Below are 14,956 nucleotides of genomic sequence, written 5' to 3' on the forward strand. Positions count from 1 at the left end.
TTATTTAAACGTTAAACAACATAGTTTAAAGTGAAAAAAAAAATTTTTTCAAGACAAATGAAAAAATTTTATAAAAAATAGTAATGGTTTGTATAAAAAAGTTCAGTGTATTTTTTTTATTCTAAAATACATTAAAAAAATTATAAAATAATTATTAAATAAATATAATCGTAAATTTTATATTAACATTAAAAAATATGTTTAAAATGTACCAAAAAAATGATTACTACTTTAAGTGCTATTATTAAATAATTAGAGCTTTTGAAAATTTTTTTTAAAGCTTTGAATAATAATTGTTCTTATAAATTATATAAACACTTTATTGATTGCCATTTACTAGATCCCTTTCGCCGTATTAGCTCAGTGGCAGAGCGTCTCTCTCGTAAAGAGAAAGTCACAGGTTCAAAACCTGTATGCGGCATTATTTTAAGAGAAATTAAATATTTATATTTTATATTGCATGGTAGTTTAAACATTTTTTTTATTTATATATATATATTTTTTTTTAAATAAAAATTTTACTTGTTGATAAGAGTTTATTAGCGTCAAACATCAATACTCTAAAACAATATTGACAAAACTTCAAAATATAGTTTTATTTCATTGACACTAAAAAAATACAAAATTTGTTTTACTAAATACATTTAATAATACCTTAATATTATTAAATTGTTTTACATAACAAATATTAAACTTAATTATAATTTAAATCTTTTTGAATATTGAGAATAATCTACTAGAATCATTTTTTAATTTTTTTAGATTTTAAACTATTACATTAAAATTTATAAATGCATTTATTAGTAATACAATAAATTTAATGATAAAAAAAATAATAAATAATGGTTAACGTAAAAATTCAGTCTATTTTTATTGTCTAGTAAAATTTATAAAATGTTAACTGCTATCAATGCTTATATTTAAAAAGAATATGATTACAAAATTAGAATATTATATTTTTTTATTAAAAAATATTATACATGCATGTTGATATTAATTACTAAATCTTTAAAACAACATTAGAAAATATTTTTATAATAATTTAAAATTTAGATATAATATTGATAAAATTTTTATTTATTTCAAATAAACATTTGTTATCATAATAAAAATTATACAAATGATGTCATATCGACTACTAGCATATTCTATTAACTTTTAAAATTATCATTATTTTTATAACCAAAAATAGTTATTTTATAGAAACAATAATTGCTTTTTATAGAAGACTATATAATTGAATATAAATTAAAAATAAAATTTTAGCCGTTAATATATTATTAAAAATTAAGTAAAATTCCAATTATTACTATATTTAAATTTTTTTATTTATATCAATTTTAATATTCCTTTACTTTTTCAACAAAAAATTTATTTCAAAGTATAATAAAGAAAGTATAAATTTTATTATTGTACAATTTATAAGATGAGTTTTTGATAAGTTTATTTAGTATGACTTTTTTTTGTAACTTATATTTGGCTTGTTTTTGGCATTCTAAAAAATTAAATTAAAATCAAAAAAATTTGAGGTTAATTTTAAGCAAATTATTTATAAAAGAAACAATTTTGGTTGAATTATACAGATGGAAATTTTTAATAACTTTTTTTCCTAACAAATTTTGTATATTTAATTTTTTATTTTCTACAAAAAAAAAATAAAAAAATTGAAGGTTTTATTATTAAATTTAAGTTTAAAATAAAAAGCACTTTATTTAAAAAGTTAAAAAAAGTAATCGGTACTTTTCGGTAATATTCTCCCCCCCCCCAAATTAAAATGAATGAAAGTACTTGAAAATTAATAAAATTTTTTCAAATAAAAACTTAATCACATAAAAGAAATAGAATAGACTTAAATAAAGTACAAATCATAAATAACCTTTTTACATATTAACTGATAATGATGGGAATAAAAAAATAACTGATAAAAATTGGAAACATGATGGGATTTGATATTTGAGTCATTTTTTTTTTAATTTATAATAAAAAATTATGATAAATTTAATTTTTTTATTTTTAGATAAAAATAATAAATTTTTCACAATTAACCAAAAAAATCGTCGATGAAAAAGCTGCAGTTATATTCTTCCAAAGTCATGGAATAATTCCTGAAGAAAAGGAATGCAGTAAGAAACATCAAATGAAACTGCAGTTTGGGAAGCAGATCCGTTGGAGATGCTACATTAAGGAATGTAAGAAAGAATCTGGAGTACGAGTAGAAACTTGGTTTCAAGATACCAAGATCCTCTTCAAGACGGCAGTTTCATTTATTTACTGGTGGGAACAAGAACATATTTCCGTGGATTTTTGCAAGAAGGAGCTGGAAATGAACCACAATACAAATGTGGATTTTAACAACTACCTCCAAGAGGTATGTCTTTATGTAGAAAGCAGGGATCAAAATCCCATTGGAGGAAAGGGGAAAACTGTGGAAGTAGACAAAAACTATTCGTCAGAAGGAAGAACCACTGTGGCCGCATGCTTCAGCAACAGTGGTGTTTTGGAGGCATCTGCAGAGAAACGAAGCCTTGCTTCGTGAAGGCTGTTTCAGATAGAAGCTCGGCAACGCTTCTGGAGATGCTGAAAAGAAGGGTGGCTCCAGAAACCCTTATAATTTCTGATATGTGAAAAGGGTATTCCCAAGTATAAGATTCTGAGTTTCAGAATTTGCAAGTGAACCACAAATAACATTTTGTGAATCCACTTACAAATGCTCACACCCAAAACATCGAACGGGTCTGAAGGTCGGTGAAAGAAAGAAACCGACGCTACAACGGAACCCATCGTAGCATGCTAAATGGGTACATGTATGAATTTACATGGAGAAAACAAAATAAAGGAAAAGAATTCGATGCAATATTGAGAGATATTGCATCGTTTAATTCTTTTTTAAATGAATAAAAAATTTTTTTTTTTGTTTAATTTTTTAATTTTAATAAATTTTTTAATTTTTTTTTATCCATCTTGTAGAAAACAAGATGGAGAATCTGATAAGCTTTTTTTTCAAAAAAATTATTTTTAAGGTAAGTTTCATTCATTTTAATTTGGGGGGGAGTGTAACGGAATAGTACCAAAAAATAAATTTTATATCATTTATATTATATCATTAATAAGAGTGGTTATTTTAAGTTTACACAACAATAAAATTTTAATTAAAACTCTTTTTTTTAAAAAAATATTATGGATAAATTTTTTTTAATTGTATTATAAAAACGGTTAAAAAATTATTAAATTTTTAAAAAGTAAGGCTAATTTATTCAAAAATATTAAAACACATAAAGTATTAAATTTTGCTATACTTATCCTCTAACTTATAACATTTTCTTAAAAAAAATATAATATATTTAGTGAGTTAGAAATTGATGATAAAGTAAAAAAAAAAAAAAGCGATGATAAAAATCTTCTTTGTGATGACTATTTTAGTATATAAAAGGATGTTAAAAATAAGATGAATTATTTTATCATACTTTTAATTTTAACTCACGTTATATATATTATTATAATTTTGAATATTTTAGGTTTTTTTTTTTTTAATTAATTATCTTATATAATTTTAACATTTATAAAGTGTTCTAAATAAAATATTTAATCTACTGTTGGGGTTTTGGAAAAGGTAGTTTTACGCGAGTAAAAGTAGACGCCATCTTTAAAAATTTAAACTATATATTTTATTTTTATTTTTAACTTCTTTTATTGGTATTCCAATCTTTTGTCTTAATTTAATAGTCACACTTATTAGTGCTTATTTTATTATTTTAATAAAATTTAAGATATATTTTATAAGAAAATATATAAATTAATAAGTTTTATTGGTGCGCTGCCGTAGGATAAAACCCCAAACACTATATAGTATCAAGAAATTAAAAAAACTTAAAAACTGTTATTTAATCAAATTCGATGTCCAAATCCTTGTAAAAATCATCACTTGTTAACCTGATGTATGCTACATTTAAGATACTATTTAAGAATGTTATACCTCTGTGACCGCTCATCAAGCCGTACCTTGCTTTTCCTAAACATTTTTCTTTACAATATACATATATATGGTTGAACGAATCAACTAATCTTTTCCCGTTATGTTCATTATATCTGACGTACTTACAAACTTCGTCAATAACAACATGTTGAGCGAACAATGAATGTTGTGAATTGAAATCATCATAATCCAACATAATATTAACACGACCACTTAACTGTTTTACTCTATCAACAACGTAACAAGATACACTTTTTCCAGGATCTAGCAGTATTCTCTTACTTTTCCATACATTTTCAATTGGTCGTTACAGATGTTCGAATCAGATGTATGACACTGTGTCACTTGCTAACAAAAGTCTAGTTTTTCCTGTTTCAAGCTTACTACTAGTTGTGATGTAAACATCGTTACATAAGTAATCATCCATAACATTATAAATCCAGTTCTCTACAGCGATTCTTCGCTTCACCTTTCTAAGCACATAAACTTTGTAGTTACCAGTCACATTTCTACGTATTCTGGAATGTCCATCGTTAACACACCAAGCCTATCTACGACTCCAAAATTGGTTGTGAGGTTTAAAGTCAATGTTCACATCACCTATTTCTTCAATTAGAATCTGACGGATTGTCTTGCGCATTTCATTCTCATCAAAAGTGACACATGGTTTCTTAGGTTCTCTGCATCTTTCCATTTCTTTATTATGTTTATCAATCAGGTTAACTTTTTAATAATTATCATTTTATCAAATTCTAGCTAAATATCTATTTGAAGATCTTGTTTCTTCGTCTTCTGAGTATGCTGTGTAAGCGCTTATAGTAATCAATGATGGAAATATCTCATTTCTCAAATTTGGGAAACCACTTTCTCTTCTTTTCCTAGGTAAGTAAATACGTGATTTTAAAGAATTTTTTTATATTTGAAACATTTTAGAAATCTTAGATATAATTACTGAATCTAAATTATTTCCTAATGCTATTATCATCGATGTTTTACCTTTGTAGAATGTGTAATTTGCAACATATAATATTTTTGGAACAAAAGTATTTGTTTAAAGTAGTGCTATCATCCTAGTCAGTATTTTTTAATTTTAAATTTTTCTCATAAATATTATTGCTTCATTGATTAATAATTTTTCGGTGTTATTTATATCAGATATAAATTTTTGATTGATACTAAGATATTTGTATGATTCTTTATCATTAAGTCTTGGAGATTCTCTTAGAATTTCAGGGTTTATTTTTTCACCAATTGTTTCAGATTTCGAATTTTTAAATTTAAAACTAAAATTTTTGTATATATTTTGAATTAGCTCAAATTTATTACTTAAATTTTTAGATGAATTGAAATAAATTTTACTATCATCCATATATACAGAAATCGAAGTAATAGGAGGTAATTTTGTTTGTAAAGAAGAAAGTTTGTAAATTGCAAATGAATTATACCTTTTAACATATAGTAATAGTGGGGGATAGCTTATCGTTTTGTGGAAAGCCTTGTGCTAATATCAAAGTTCTTTGATAATTCATTTTTTTAATTTTATTTTAGATTATTAGGATATTATTTTTTTAATATTAAACTTATAGCAGTTTTTATTAAAGGAAGCTTTTCTATTAGCCTGGAGATTAGAAAAGCATATAGTAAATTAAATGCTTTTTGAAATTTAATGAACACTACATCTAAGTGTTTTCTGCTATCTTTATCTATTCTATACAGATTATCCAAATTTATTGCTATGTCTTTTTGTAATGCATCTGAACATTCTTTAGATCTGGTTTTCAGACCTTTCTGACTAATCGGTGTCAGTATACTATCTTCTATTTTGTCTAGTAATGTTGTGTGGGAAATAGTGGTAAGTAGTTTATATATGTGATTCAAAGTGGTTATTGATTTATAGAAGTTTGGAAGTGTAAGTTTTTCTTAATCATCTGTCTTCAAAAGCAGACTGTGATACCTTGACAAATTTCTTTTGTAATTAATTTTATATTGCTTTCCTCAATTTCTTTAATAAAATCTAGTAAAATAATTTTACTACAATTAAGTCGTGCTTAAAATTTTCCTGTTATGCTATTAAAATTGCATTCTAAAAAATTTGCTGCACTACAAATTATTTTTTCAAGTTTTTTCCTATTTGTTATCTCAAATTTCCGGTTACTAATTGTATTTTTTATTTAGTTAAAAAATTTATAATATTGGTAGTGGTTGAGTGTTCTTTTCATATAATTCTTGGTAAAATTTATATGAATCTTCTATTCATACATTTAATTTGTCTTTATTTTTTTTTTGGTAGTACTGTTTTTAATGACGGCCTTATATCAAAATTTTAAAAATTATTTCTTTTTCAATGGTTATTCTATATTTTATTTAAATTTAAAACAATAATAATATGAAATGTTATGTTGTGCGCATATCTTTTATTAAAAAAGAAACATAGACTACCAAAAATGGTTCTCTAAAACTCTTTTATACTAGTATTGGCGTCTACCATACAACAGAAAATTAAAAATTACAAATTAATGGTAAGAGTATAAGTTACAAATTATGTTTAGTAGTTATTGATAAGTCAACTGTTTGATGCGTTTTTGTATTTTCTTGGTTAGAAATAAAAAACATAAAAAATTGAAAGAATTTATTATTAAATAACTTTAGTGTAATAATGATAAGTGATTATCTTAATATTATTAGCGATTATTCCTAAATACTAGTAATCTATTCTTTATATATTATTGGTTAGAATTTACTTCCACGCGTCAAATTTTAAATTGTCCTATTTGTTTGGTTGGTAGTTAATTTGGGCTTTAAACTTAGAATTCTGTTTCGATTTTCGACGTGTAATTTTTGGTTAGTAACAATTATTAGTATGGATTAATGATATTTTGTTTGGGTTAGTCATATCAAGAAATCAAAAATTACTAAATATACTAGTTAGTTGTTAATAAATGTAGATGTGGGGAGTGAAAAAAAGTTAAACGAATTAATTAAAAAAGCAATTATAAATAATTATTTAGTATTTCATTTTTTTTGTTATCTTGGTTGTTTGATTACTTCTTCTTTTTCTTGGGATTCTATGCTGGTTAGGTTAGTTAGTAGACTAATTGTTAGTTTTCCTTGTGAAAGTCTAAAATATTATATAGAAATTATTTTTTGGAAATGGAGTTCATATATTAATACCATTTCCTGCAACTTTTTCTTAAGTTTTCAAAAAATTTTTGATCTAAATGTTAGTTAATTATTTCATTTTGTTTGTTTTCATTTTTTCTACTCTAGTTTTTTCAGGGTATAATTTATGGGAGTTTTTCTTTTGCTATTTGGTTGTTTTTTATTGGTTAATAATAAGCTCTATTATAGTGTTGTTTTAGTAATCTATATGTATCATAAGTTACTGATTTGTTAATATTGGTTCATAATTTGTTAACTTCTACACTGAGAGCAAATTGACGATGATTAACAAAATTTTTTACTAAATAAAAGACTTTTTATATAATTAAAAATAAATAAAAATAAAAAAAAATTTAATTCGTAGCACTTGAAAGTATCACTAACAATGCAACTTTTTTGACCATAGTATATGATGAGTTGTTATGGTTGCAGCCTAAGTTGTAAAGGTACTTAATATGTCTATTTAAGATTCACAACGTGTTTTTTAAAATAATTATAATTTCCAGTAATTTTACAAAAACGGCAGACCATATTTGAAGTTGAAGCACATGCTTTACTCAAAAAAAAAATCTTGTAAATAAGAATGATTACCGATGAAAGTTTTATTATTATATATAAACAGAAACCATTATATTAAACTTTTGCTTTACGAATTTTTTCTAAAATTGTTTGAATTAAATATTTTGTTTCCTTTGAAATAGTACTAAATAAAAAACTTATCATTTGAATTTTTTTTAATTGCAAACTTTTTTTTGAAGCAATTATATTATTTGCTTTAATAACCGGGACACCGCCTATTATAATAAGATATAAATAGCAAGAAAATTTAAATAAAATGGATAAAATATTAATTTTAATTTATTTTTCTTTCTTTTCTTTTTCCTTTATTTGTTTTTTTTTATAAATAAATAAATAAACTTATATATTCAGCGCATTTTGTATAAAGAAATTAGCTATCTCTGGAAGAAGGTAGTATATGAACAAAAGACAAAATAATTTTCATTAGAAAATTATATGGTTGGTATGTTAAATTTATATGCCATATAAAATAAATTTCCAGAGCGAATATTTAATCCAAGTAAATTACTTCCCTGTAAATCATCTCCATAAATTATTAATTTTACATTTTTTTTCGGTTTAGTCTTCATGCTACGTAAAAAAATTGGTAAACTTTTTATATCGATATAAAATAAATATTTATTTTCTTTTATTTCAGAAGAATCAGTTTGTGTATCAGAATTTATTCTTACATCGGGATTAACAATTTTAAATGTTTAAACAGTATTTTTCAATTTTGTAATTATATTTTCAATTTGATTACTTAACAAAGCATTTTTTAGTAGTTTTAGTGTATTTACTTTTAGTTTTTTTATCAACGTCATTATAGTTGAAAAAAATTTCAGCATTAAAACTTTCATTAAAATAACTGAAAATTTTATTTTTGTAAAAATATATTAATTCATTTAAATCATTTTTTTCACGTTTTGAATGTAATTGTCTTTAATAATATTTTACATTTTCTTCTGCTTCATTATTTAATAAAAATTTCTTCTATTTTATCTTTTTCATCAACTATATTTTCACTATTTTGAATAATATTATTTTCATTTATAAAATCAGCATCCATTACAATAATATTTTGAAAATTCAAATTATTTCTATTTTTGTGAAATGTTCTAAAATGACCTTATAATCTAGCTGAAAAAAATCAAGTACACAATCTTTTGTATTCTTTTTCTAATCTAAATTAATTTAAATTTTTTCACAATTATTAATACGAAAAATATAAATACATTTCACGATTTTTTTTTTCAATACACTCTTTATGATTACACTGAATTTTTTTATCTTTTTTTTATTTTTATCCTTTCCATGGAAATTTTTAAAATGATCTAAAATTTTACAATGAAGAACTTTTGATTCCTCTGGATATTCAAATCAGAATATAAAAGACAATACAAAAAGTTTATAATAAAAAATAAACTATAACTAACGTGATTTTATAAAAATACAATAAATTAACAATTTATGAAGAAAATAAACTTAATTTTATTTAAAAAAATCTCTTAAAAAAATTATTTTTAAAAAGTTTGATACTAAAACAGCTATGTACCAAAATACTTATTTTTTATGCCAATAATGTTATATTATTGCTAGCACCCAAACGGACCAAGATTGGAACAAGGTCTGATCCTATAGGGAATAAAAATTTTTATCATAATTATTAATTTTAGACTATTTGTTGAAGTTTTTATCTACTTGTTTTATAAACTCTTTTTGTAAAAAAGAGTAGTTGTTTATAAAATCTTACTTAATTTTCTAGCAATTATAAAAGTCACAAAAATACGTTGAAGGAGAATAAACTATCTAAGAGAAAAAAAACTTTTTGTCTTATTCATTTAACGTTAACTTTAACAGTCTTTTAGAAGGAATACAAATACTACTATGATATAAACTTTTTTTCATAAATGTTTCAAATTTTTATAACGTACAATCATTTATACATTAAATCTTTTGTTATTTGATATTTTCTTTTGACTATTTATTTTAACTATTTTAGAAAAATATTAGTTATTTCAAAAATGAATATTTTAAAAAAAGAACCTTTCAACCAACTGTAACAAAAAAATTTTTTTTATTTATTTTACTTTTTTAGATCTTTGGAGATTTAAAAGAATCTATGAAACAAAACTTTTAAGATAGAAAATTTATAAAGATGCAAAAAAAGCTATGAAAGTAAATTATATTATTTATATTTTTTAATACTTTGAAAAAATATTAATGAAATGAATAAAGAACATAATAAAGTAATTACTTTTGTATCAATTGATGTCTGCCTTCAATTACATGAAGAAATACATAAAAAAAAGGATTCTATATTGATTTTATCAAGTATTTTTAACCAATTAACAAAATTCAATCATTTTGTCTAAGTAAAAAAAAGTTAAAAGATGGTGTTAATGCGAGAACTATACGAAAAATAAAAAAATTTTAAAATTAATAAAAATAATTATTATTAGTGGGAAAAGATGCCGATAAGTGATCTCGACAGTTTTTCGAATAATAAAACTAATAGAAAACAATTTTGGCCAAATATACAATGTATTTGAAAAAATGTATAATATAAATTTAGAAATGGTGAAAAAACATTTTTTTCAAATTGTCAATTTTTACAAAAAAAAAGTGTTGATGAAGTAAATCCATTTGAAGTTTTGCTTTCTTTATTAAATATTTCTGCAAGACGATTGGATTTAAATTAAAATCTTCATGAATTTTCAGTTCTAAAAAATGAAAAAAAATATAGATTAAATTTCGGTTTTTCAATTTTGTTAGAAAGTTGTGGCACTTTTGAAAAATGTCAATTAGTTACATTGATTTTATCTGTGACACCAATTTTGCAACCAAAGTGTCTAAACGTGTGTTTCTATTTTTTTGTTTTTCTTTCAATTTTCCGGTAGAAAAAATTGGTACTTTTCAGTTTCAGTAGAAACAAATTTTAAATGATAATTCTTATCAAAAAAAGTGATAAATTTAATTCAAAGGTAATTGATATTTGATAATTGACTTGTCAGGAAAACAATGATAAAAGAATTAGATCAATTGATAAAAAAATCATCAAGAAATTCAACTTTTTCTAACAGTCATTTTTTCACAAAATTTTTTTTTCCAAATTAAGTGTTTTTTTGCTGAAATAGAGATTTTTAGTTTATTAGCGACCAAAAAAGAAGCCGTTGTTATTTTTATGAAGCGAAGAACTAGTTTTGGTCAAATTATGTAAGAAGAAACTAGAAATTCACTCACTTCAAGGTTGATCACAAGTACTCCATTTTTGTGAATCCTGAGTCTGGAGCTTATACTCAGACTATTGAAAGAATGTGGGGAAGTGCCAAATGGAGGAACAAGAAGCAGAGAGGTACTTCTAGAAATATGCCAGACAGTTACCTCGCTGAATTAATATGGAAGTAGAGAAATAAGCAAGAAAATCCTTTCATCCAAATTGTGCGAGATATAGCAACCTTCTGGTCGTCGGAAGAAGACACGTAAAAAAAAAGAGAAAATTAACAAAATTTAATAATTTTTTAATTATTATATATGCAAAAGAATCTCCTCTACTCAAAAAAAAAATAAAATTTTTAATTTTTCAATTTTTTCGTACTTTTTTTTTTAAACAAAATTTATTTCTACCGAAACTGAAAAGTACCTATAATGCTTATTTATTGTCAACATTGTTGTGAAGAAAACGGTATTAGTGATAACTTTAAAGCTCCACTTGCAAATTTGGAAAAACACTTCAAAGATAATCATACTTATGAATATTATCAGAAAAAATGTTATTTATATTTAGAAGAAATATGTAAAAATCATAAAAGTAATAGGTAAGAATTTATTTTATTTATTAAAAATTTAAAAAATCTTTTTTTAGAATATCTCAAACATATAATCATACTTTTAAAATAAAAGGATATAAATCACACATTAAGAATAAACATTTTATTTCATCCAATGTTTCGAATCGTCAGAGAATTCCAGCTGTTGATGAAAATAATTTTTATTTTGAATCTGATAATATCATTTCAAATATTAGTAATACTGTTGATGATGAAAACTTGGTAAATAGAGATAATGAAAAGGAAAATTTAACTTTTCCAGAAATCGAATTAGATGAATATTTTAAACGGGGAAATTCTGATAATTTATCTGAAAATTTTATTAACAAAATAAATCAATTTCGAGATGTTAATCAAAAGGATATGAAAGAATGGCAAAATTATTTTTTAATAGAGACTGCTGATTATTTTAACAATGCCTCTGATACAGGAATATATCTTGGTTAAATTAGAAAATCGATGCTTCTTACAATAACTCCATTAAATTTTGAAAATTATGGTGAAATCAGTAGTGCATTGTTTTCATTGAACATAAATGATTTGATTAAACAAGCTTAAACGGATCTAGCAAAATTTTTTATAAATAATCCAGATAAAATTTTGGTTTCAATAATAATGAAAGCAGAGTTGATCGAAATTTATTTTATTATATACATCCTTCAAAAACAATTTCATTGTTTATTTATGCACTTGGCATATAAAATTATATTACCAAATGACAACAAAATTTTGAATTTAAGAAGTAAATTAAATTTTCTACAAACACTTGAAGTTGTAAGAAGTGATATTGTAAAAACTGTAAAATATGATCAATTAAAAAAAGAAATTTTAAAAATGTTTGATGAATTAATAATAGAAGATTTTGGAGTACCAAAGCAATGTTATGTTTATGTGTTTGTTGGAGATCATGTTTTTTTGAATAGTTTATGCCATGTTCTTTTGTACTTTTAATTAAACAGTAATTTGTTACTTTTTAGAACTTGTAATAGAAGTGGAATCAACTTGTTTCTGTTAAAAACAGTGATGGAGCAAATAATCCATTATTTTCGAGAAATAATTCTGAAAGTTTTTTATTGGTAATGATAATTTTCATGATATAAAAGAAGGTTTTGCCGGATATATTGTTTATGCTGTTATGCAAAAACTTATACTTTTTAATAAGGATTTTGTTCCTTATAATGTTATATCACTTGATCTTCTATCACTCGAACAAAAAATCTGCGAAGTTAATTATACTGATAAAAATACTCAATCTATAAAAAGTTTAATTAAAGATGGGTATTTCAGTAATTTATTAAAAGAACCACTAAAAAAAAACATATTTTAATTATCTGGTTTTGAATTAATGGCATTACTTAAAATATTATTTCGGATTATGAATAATAAAAAATCTTTTTTTTTAATATGTGATCCAGATGTTTTTTTTCCTGGCTGTTTATTATTACGGTCTTTATTGACTATATACAACATTATATCTCAACATAGATAATTAAAAGAAGATAAAATTAATCAACTTCAAAATATTATTGATATATTTATGAAACAAATTAAGGAATTTTTACACAAGGATTATGTTCTAAGTAAAAAGTTTCATTATTTATACCATTACCCATATTATTTATCTAAAGTTAGTTCGTTAAAAGTTTTAAATTGTAAACGGTTTGAATCATTAAATGCAAAAATTAAACAATTATTTAATTTAAGCAAAAATAGAAGAAATAGTTGTTCTACAATAATGTCAAAAGTTTCATTAAATTGGAAAATAAATAGTTTATTTTTAAAATTAAATTTTGTCTCACTTTTAGAATAAATTTTGAATAAATTATACAAATAAAAGGCCTTTTTAATTATTCACTGGAATTTTACTTTTGGAACATTTCTTTTAACAAAATTTTTACTATAAAAAAAATTTATTTTATAACTTAAAAAATTTTATTTTTTAATTTCCATAATTTTAATTATTATAAATTCTTTATTTTTAATTCTAATAATAGTTTTAAATTATTTTATTTTTGAAGTGATAATAAAAAAGTTTCTATTCTATTACTATGGTACAACTTTATTTGTGCTTTAACACGTTTTTCTAGAAAAATATTTACGTATGAAAAAAATATCACCTTTTAAAATTTTTTATTTATACAAATTAAATTGAAAACGATATTGAAATAAATTTAAGAATATTTATAGAAAATTTTAAAAAGTAAGTTTTAAAAATTTTTTTTACAATTTTAAGATACTTATATTAATATATTTTGGAGGTGGAAATAATTAGTATGTAAGTTTATATAATTTTGTATTATTACTATTTAGATTTTTTTTTCATGTTTATTTATACACAAATAAATAAATAAAAAATTACATAAAACTATTTAATTGTTTTATTACATTTATTTTTTTTTTTTTATTTGTTTAATAAAAATTATTTTGTATTAATTTATTGTTTTTATATTAATTATTATATAAATTAAAAATATTTTCGATGTTATTTACAAATTTTCCCTTAAAACAACTTTTTTTAACAATGTTTTTAATTGTGACATTTAGAAGTGAATTTTTGAATTGTCGTCAATTTTTGTGACAAGTTGGTTTTCAGTGAAGCCTAAAAATGCTTCTAAAAACATAGAAAAAAATCGACAAATTTGTCAAAGCTGTTTCTTCAATGGTAGAACGAGAAACAGCTATGATACTAAAAATTTGTCTAGGAAAAACTTTGACAGCATAGAGTAATAAGAAAAATATTAAAGGAATAGAAATTTGAGACTTCGAAGTGCATAAAATCAAATTTGTCATAGTTACTCCTCTCCTGTGTACACACAGGGTCTACATTTCGATTGCTAATTTAGTAAAGTTTTTAGCGTGGTTGTAGAAAACTTTACCTAATCTCAATAATAGCTAGTCGTTCAAAAAACGTGTCAAAAAAATTTGGAATAGACAATTTTGTAGTCATGAAGCAAGCCAGGCAGACTCTACTGACATAAGACTATGTTTACTCACTTAGCTTAAAAGAGCAAGCTACCAAACAGGTCGCACTGGAAACGGAGAGCGAAGAGATGGTCCAAGCGGCAGTGAAGAAGTTGCAGAGAAGTCGTTCCAATTTACAAGACGATCAAGAAGTAAGAGATGCGAGTTATTAAGAGTAATTCTTGAGAACTAGGAGCATACAATATGTAGGCTAAACTAGAAACCTATTAGTACCTAGTTAGGTGTTTTGTAAAACGTATATTTTGTCGTTAAAGTAAAATCCGTGCTATCCTATAATTCCCCCTTATGCTTGTTGCTTTTTCAGGTCATTTGTTTTACTTTTCTGTCTTATCTAGTAAATTAATCGATTTATTTTAAGGTCAAAGATAAAAAACAACGTCAAAAAATGGCAAAACATCAGAAGAACGCAAGAAACGCCGAAGCAAAGAACGACTTTAAAACGCCAAACGAATAA

At 23.2% G+C, this 14,956-nt stretch overlaps 4 protein-coding genes across 4 annotated transcripts; 3 read left to right on the forward strand and 1 right to left on the reverse strand.

Annotated features, from left to right (window-relative positions):
• Nucleotides 1-2,017: 2,017 nt before the first annotated feature.
• On the forward strand, nucleotides 2,018-2,536 carry SRAE_X000231600 (Hypothetical protein; the record flags this gene model as incomplete). The annotated part of the gene is made up of 1 exon (XM_024645514.1): nucleotides 2,018-2,536. A coding segment is annotated over one exon (519 nt), but the record flags the coding sequence as incomplete, so codon positions are not given.
• Nucleotides 2,537-3,881: 1,345 nt separating this feature from the next.
• On the reverse strand, nucleotides 3,882-4,400 carry SRAE_X000231700 (RNA-directed RNA polymerase, luteovirus family-containing protein; the record flags this gene model as incomplete). The annotated part of the gene is made up of 2 exons (XM_024645515.1): nucleotides 3,882-4,250; nucleotides 4,311-4,400. The coding sequence occupies 2 exons, from the start codon at nucleotides 4,398-4,400 to the stop codon at nucleotides 3,882-3,884; spliced, it is 459 nt and encodes a 152-aa protein (XP_024499790.1).
• A 6,938-nt stretch (nucleotides 4,401-11,338) lies between these two features.
• On the forward strand, nucleotides 11,339-11,967 carry SRAE_X000231800 (Hypothetical protein; the record flags this gene model as incomplete). Its single annotated transcript, XM_024645516.1, has 2 exons — nucleotides 11,339-11,508; nucleotides 11,556-11,967. The coding sequence occupies 2 exons, from the start codon at nucleotides 11,339-11,341 to the stop codon at nucleotides 11,965-11,967; spliced, it is 582 nt and encodes a 193-aa protein (XP_024499791.1).
• A 12-nt stretch (nucleotides 11,968-11,979) lies between these two features.
• SRAE_X000231850 (Hypothetical protein) lies at nucleotides 11,980-14,956 on the forward strand (the record flags this gene model as incomplete). The annotated part of the gene is made up of 7 exons (XM_024645517.1): nucleotides 11,980-12,038; nucleotides 12,261-12,453; nucleotides 12,510-12,585; nucleotides 12,627-12,798; nucleotides 13,153-13,264; nucleotides 14,519-14,656; nucleotides 14,861-14,956. 7 exons carry the CDS (start codon nucleotides 11,980-11,982, stop codon nucleotides 14,954-14,956), a joined length of 846 nt encoding a protein of 281 aa, XP_024499792.1.

This window comes from Strongyloides ratti, scaffold srae_chrx_scaffold0000006, assembly GCF_001040885.1.
Source record: "Strongyloides ratti genome assembly S_ratti_ED321, scaffold srae_chrx_scaffold0000006".
In the NCBI taxonomy this organism is placed as follows: domain Eukaryota; kingdom Metazoa; phylum Nematoda; class Chromadorea; order Rhabditida; family Strongyloididae; genus Strongyloides; species Strongyloides ratti.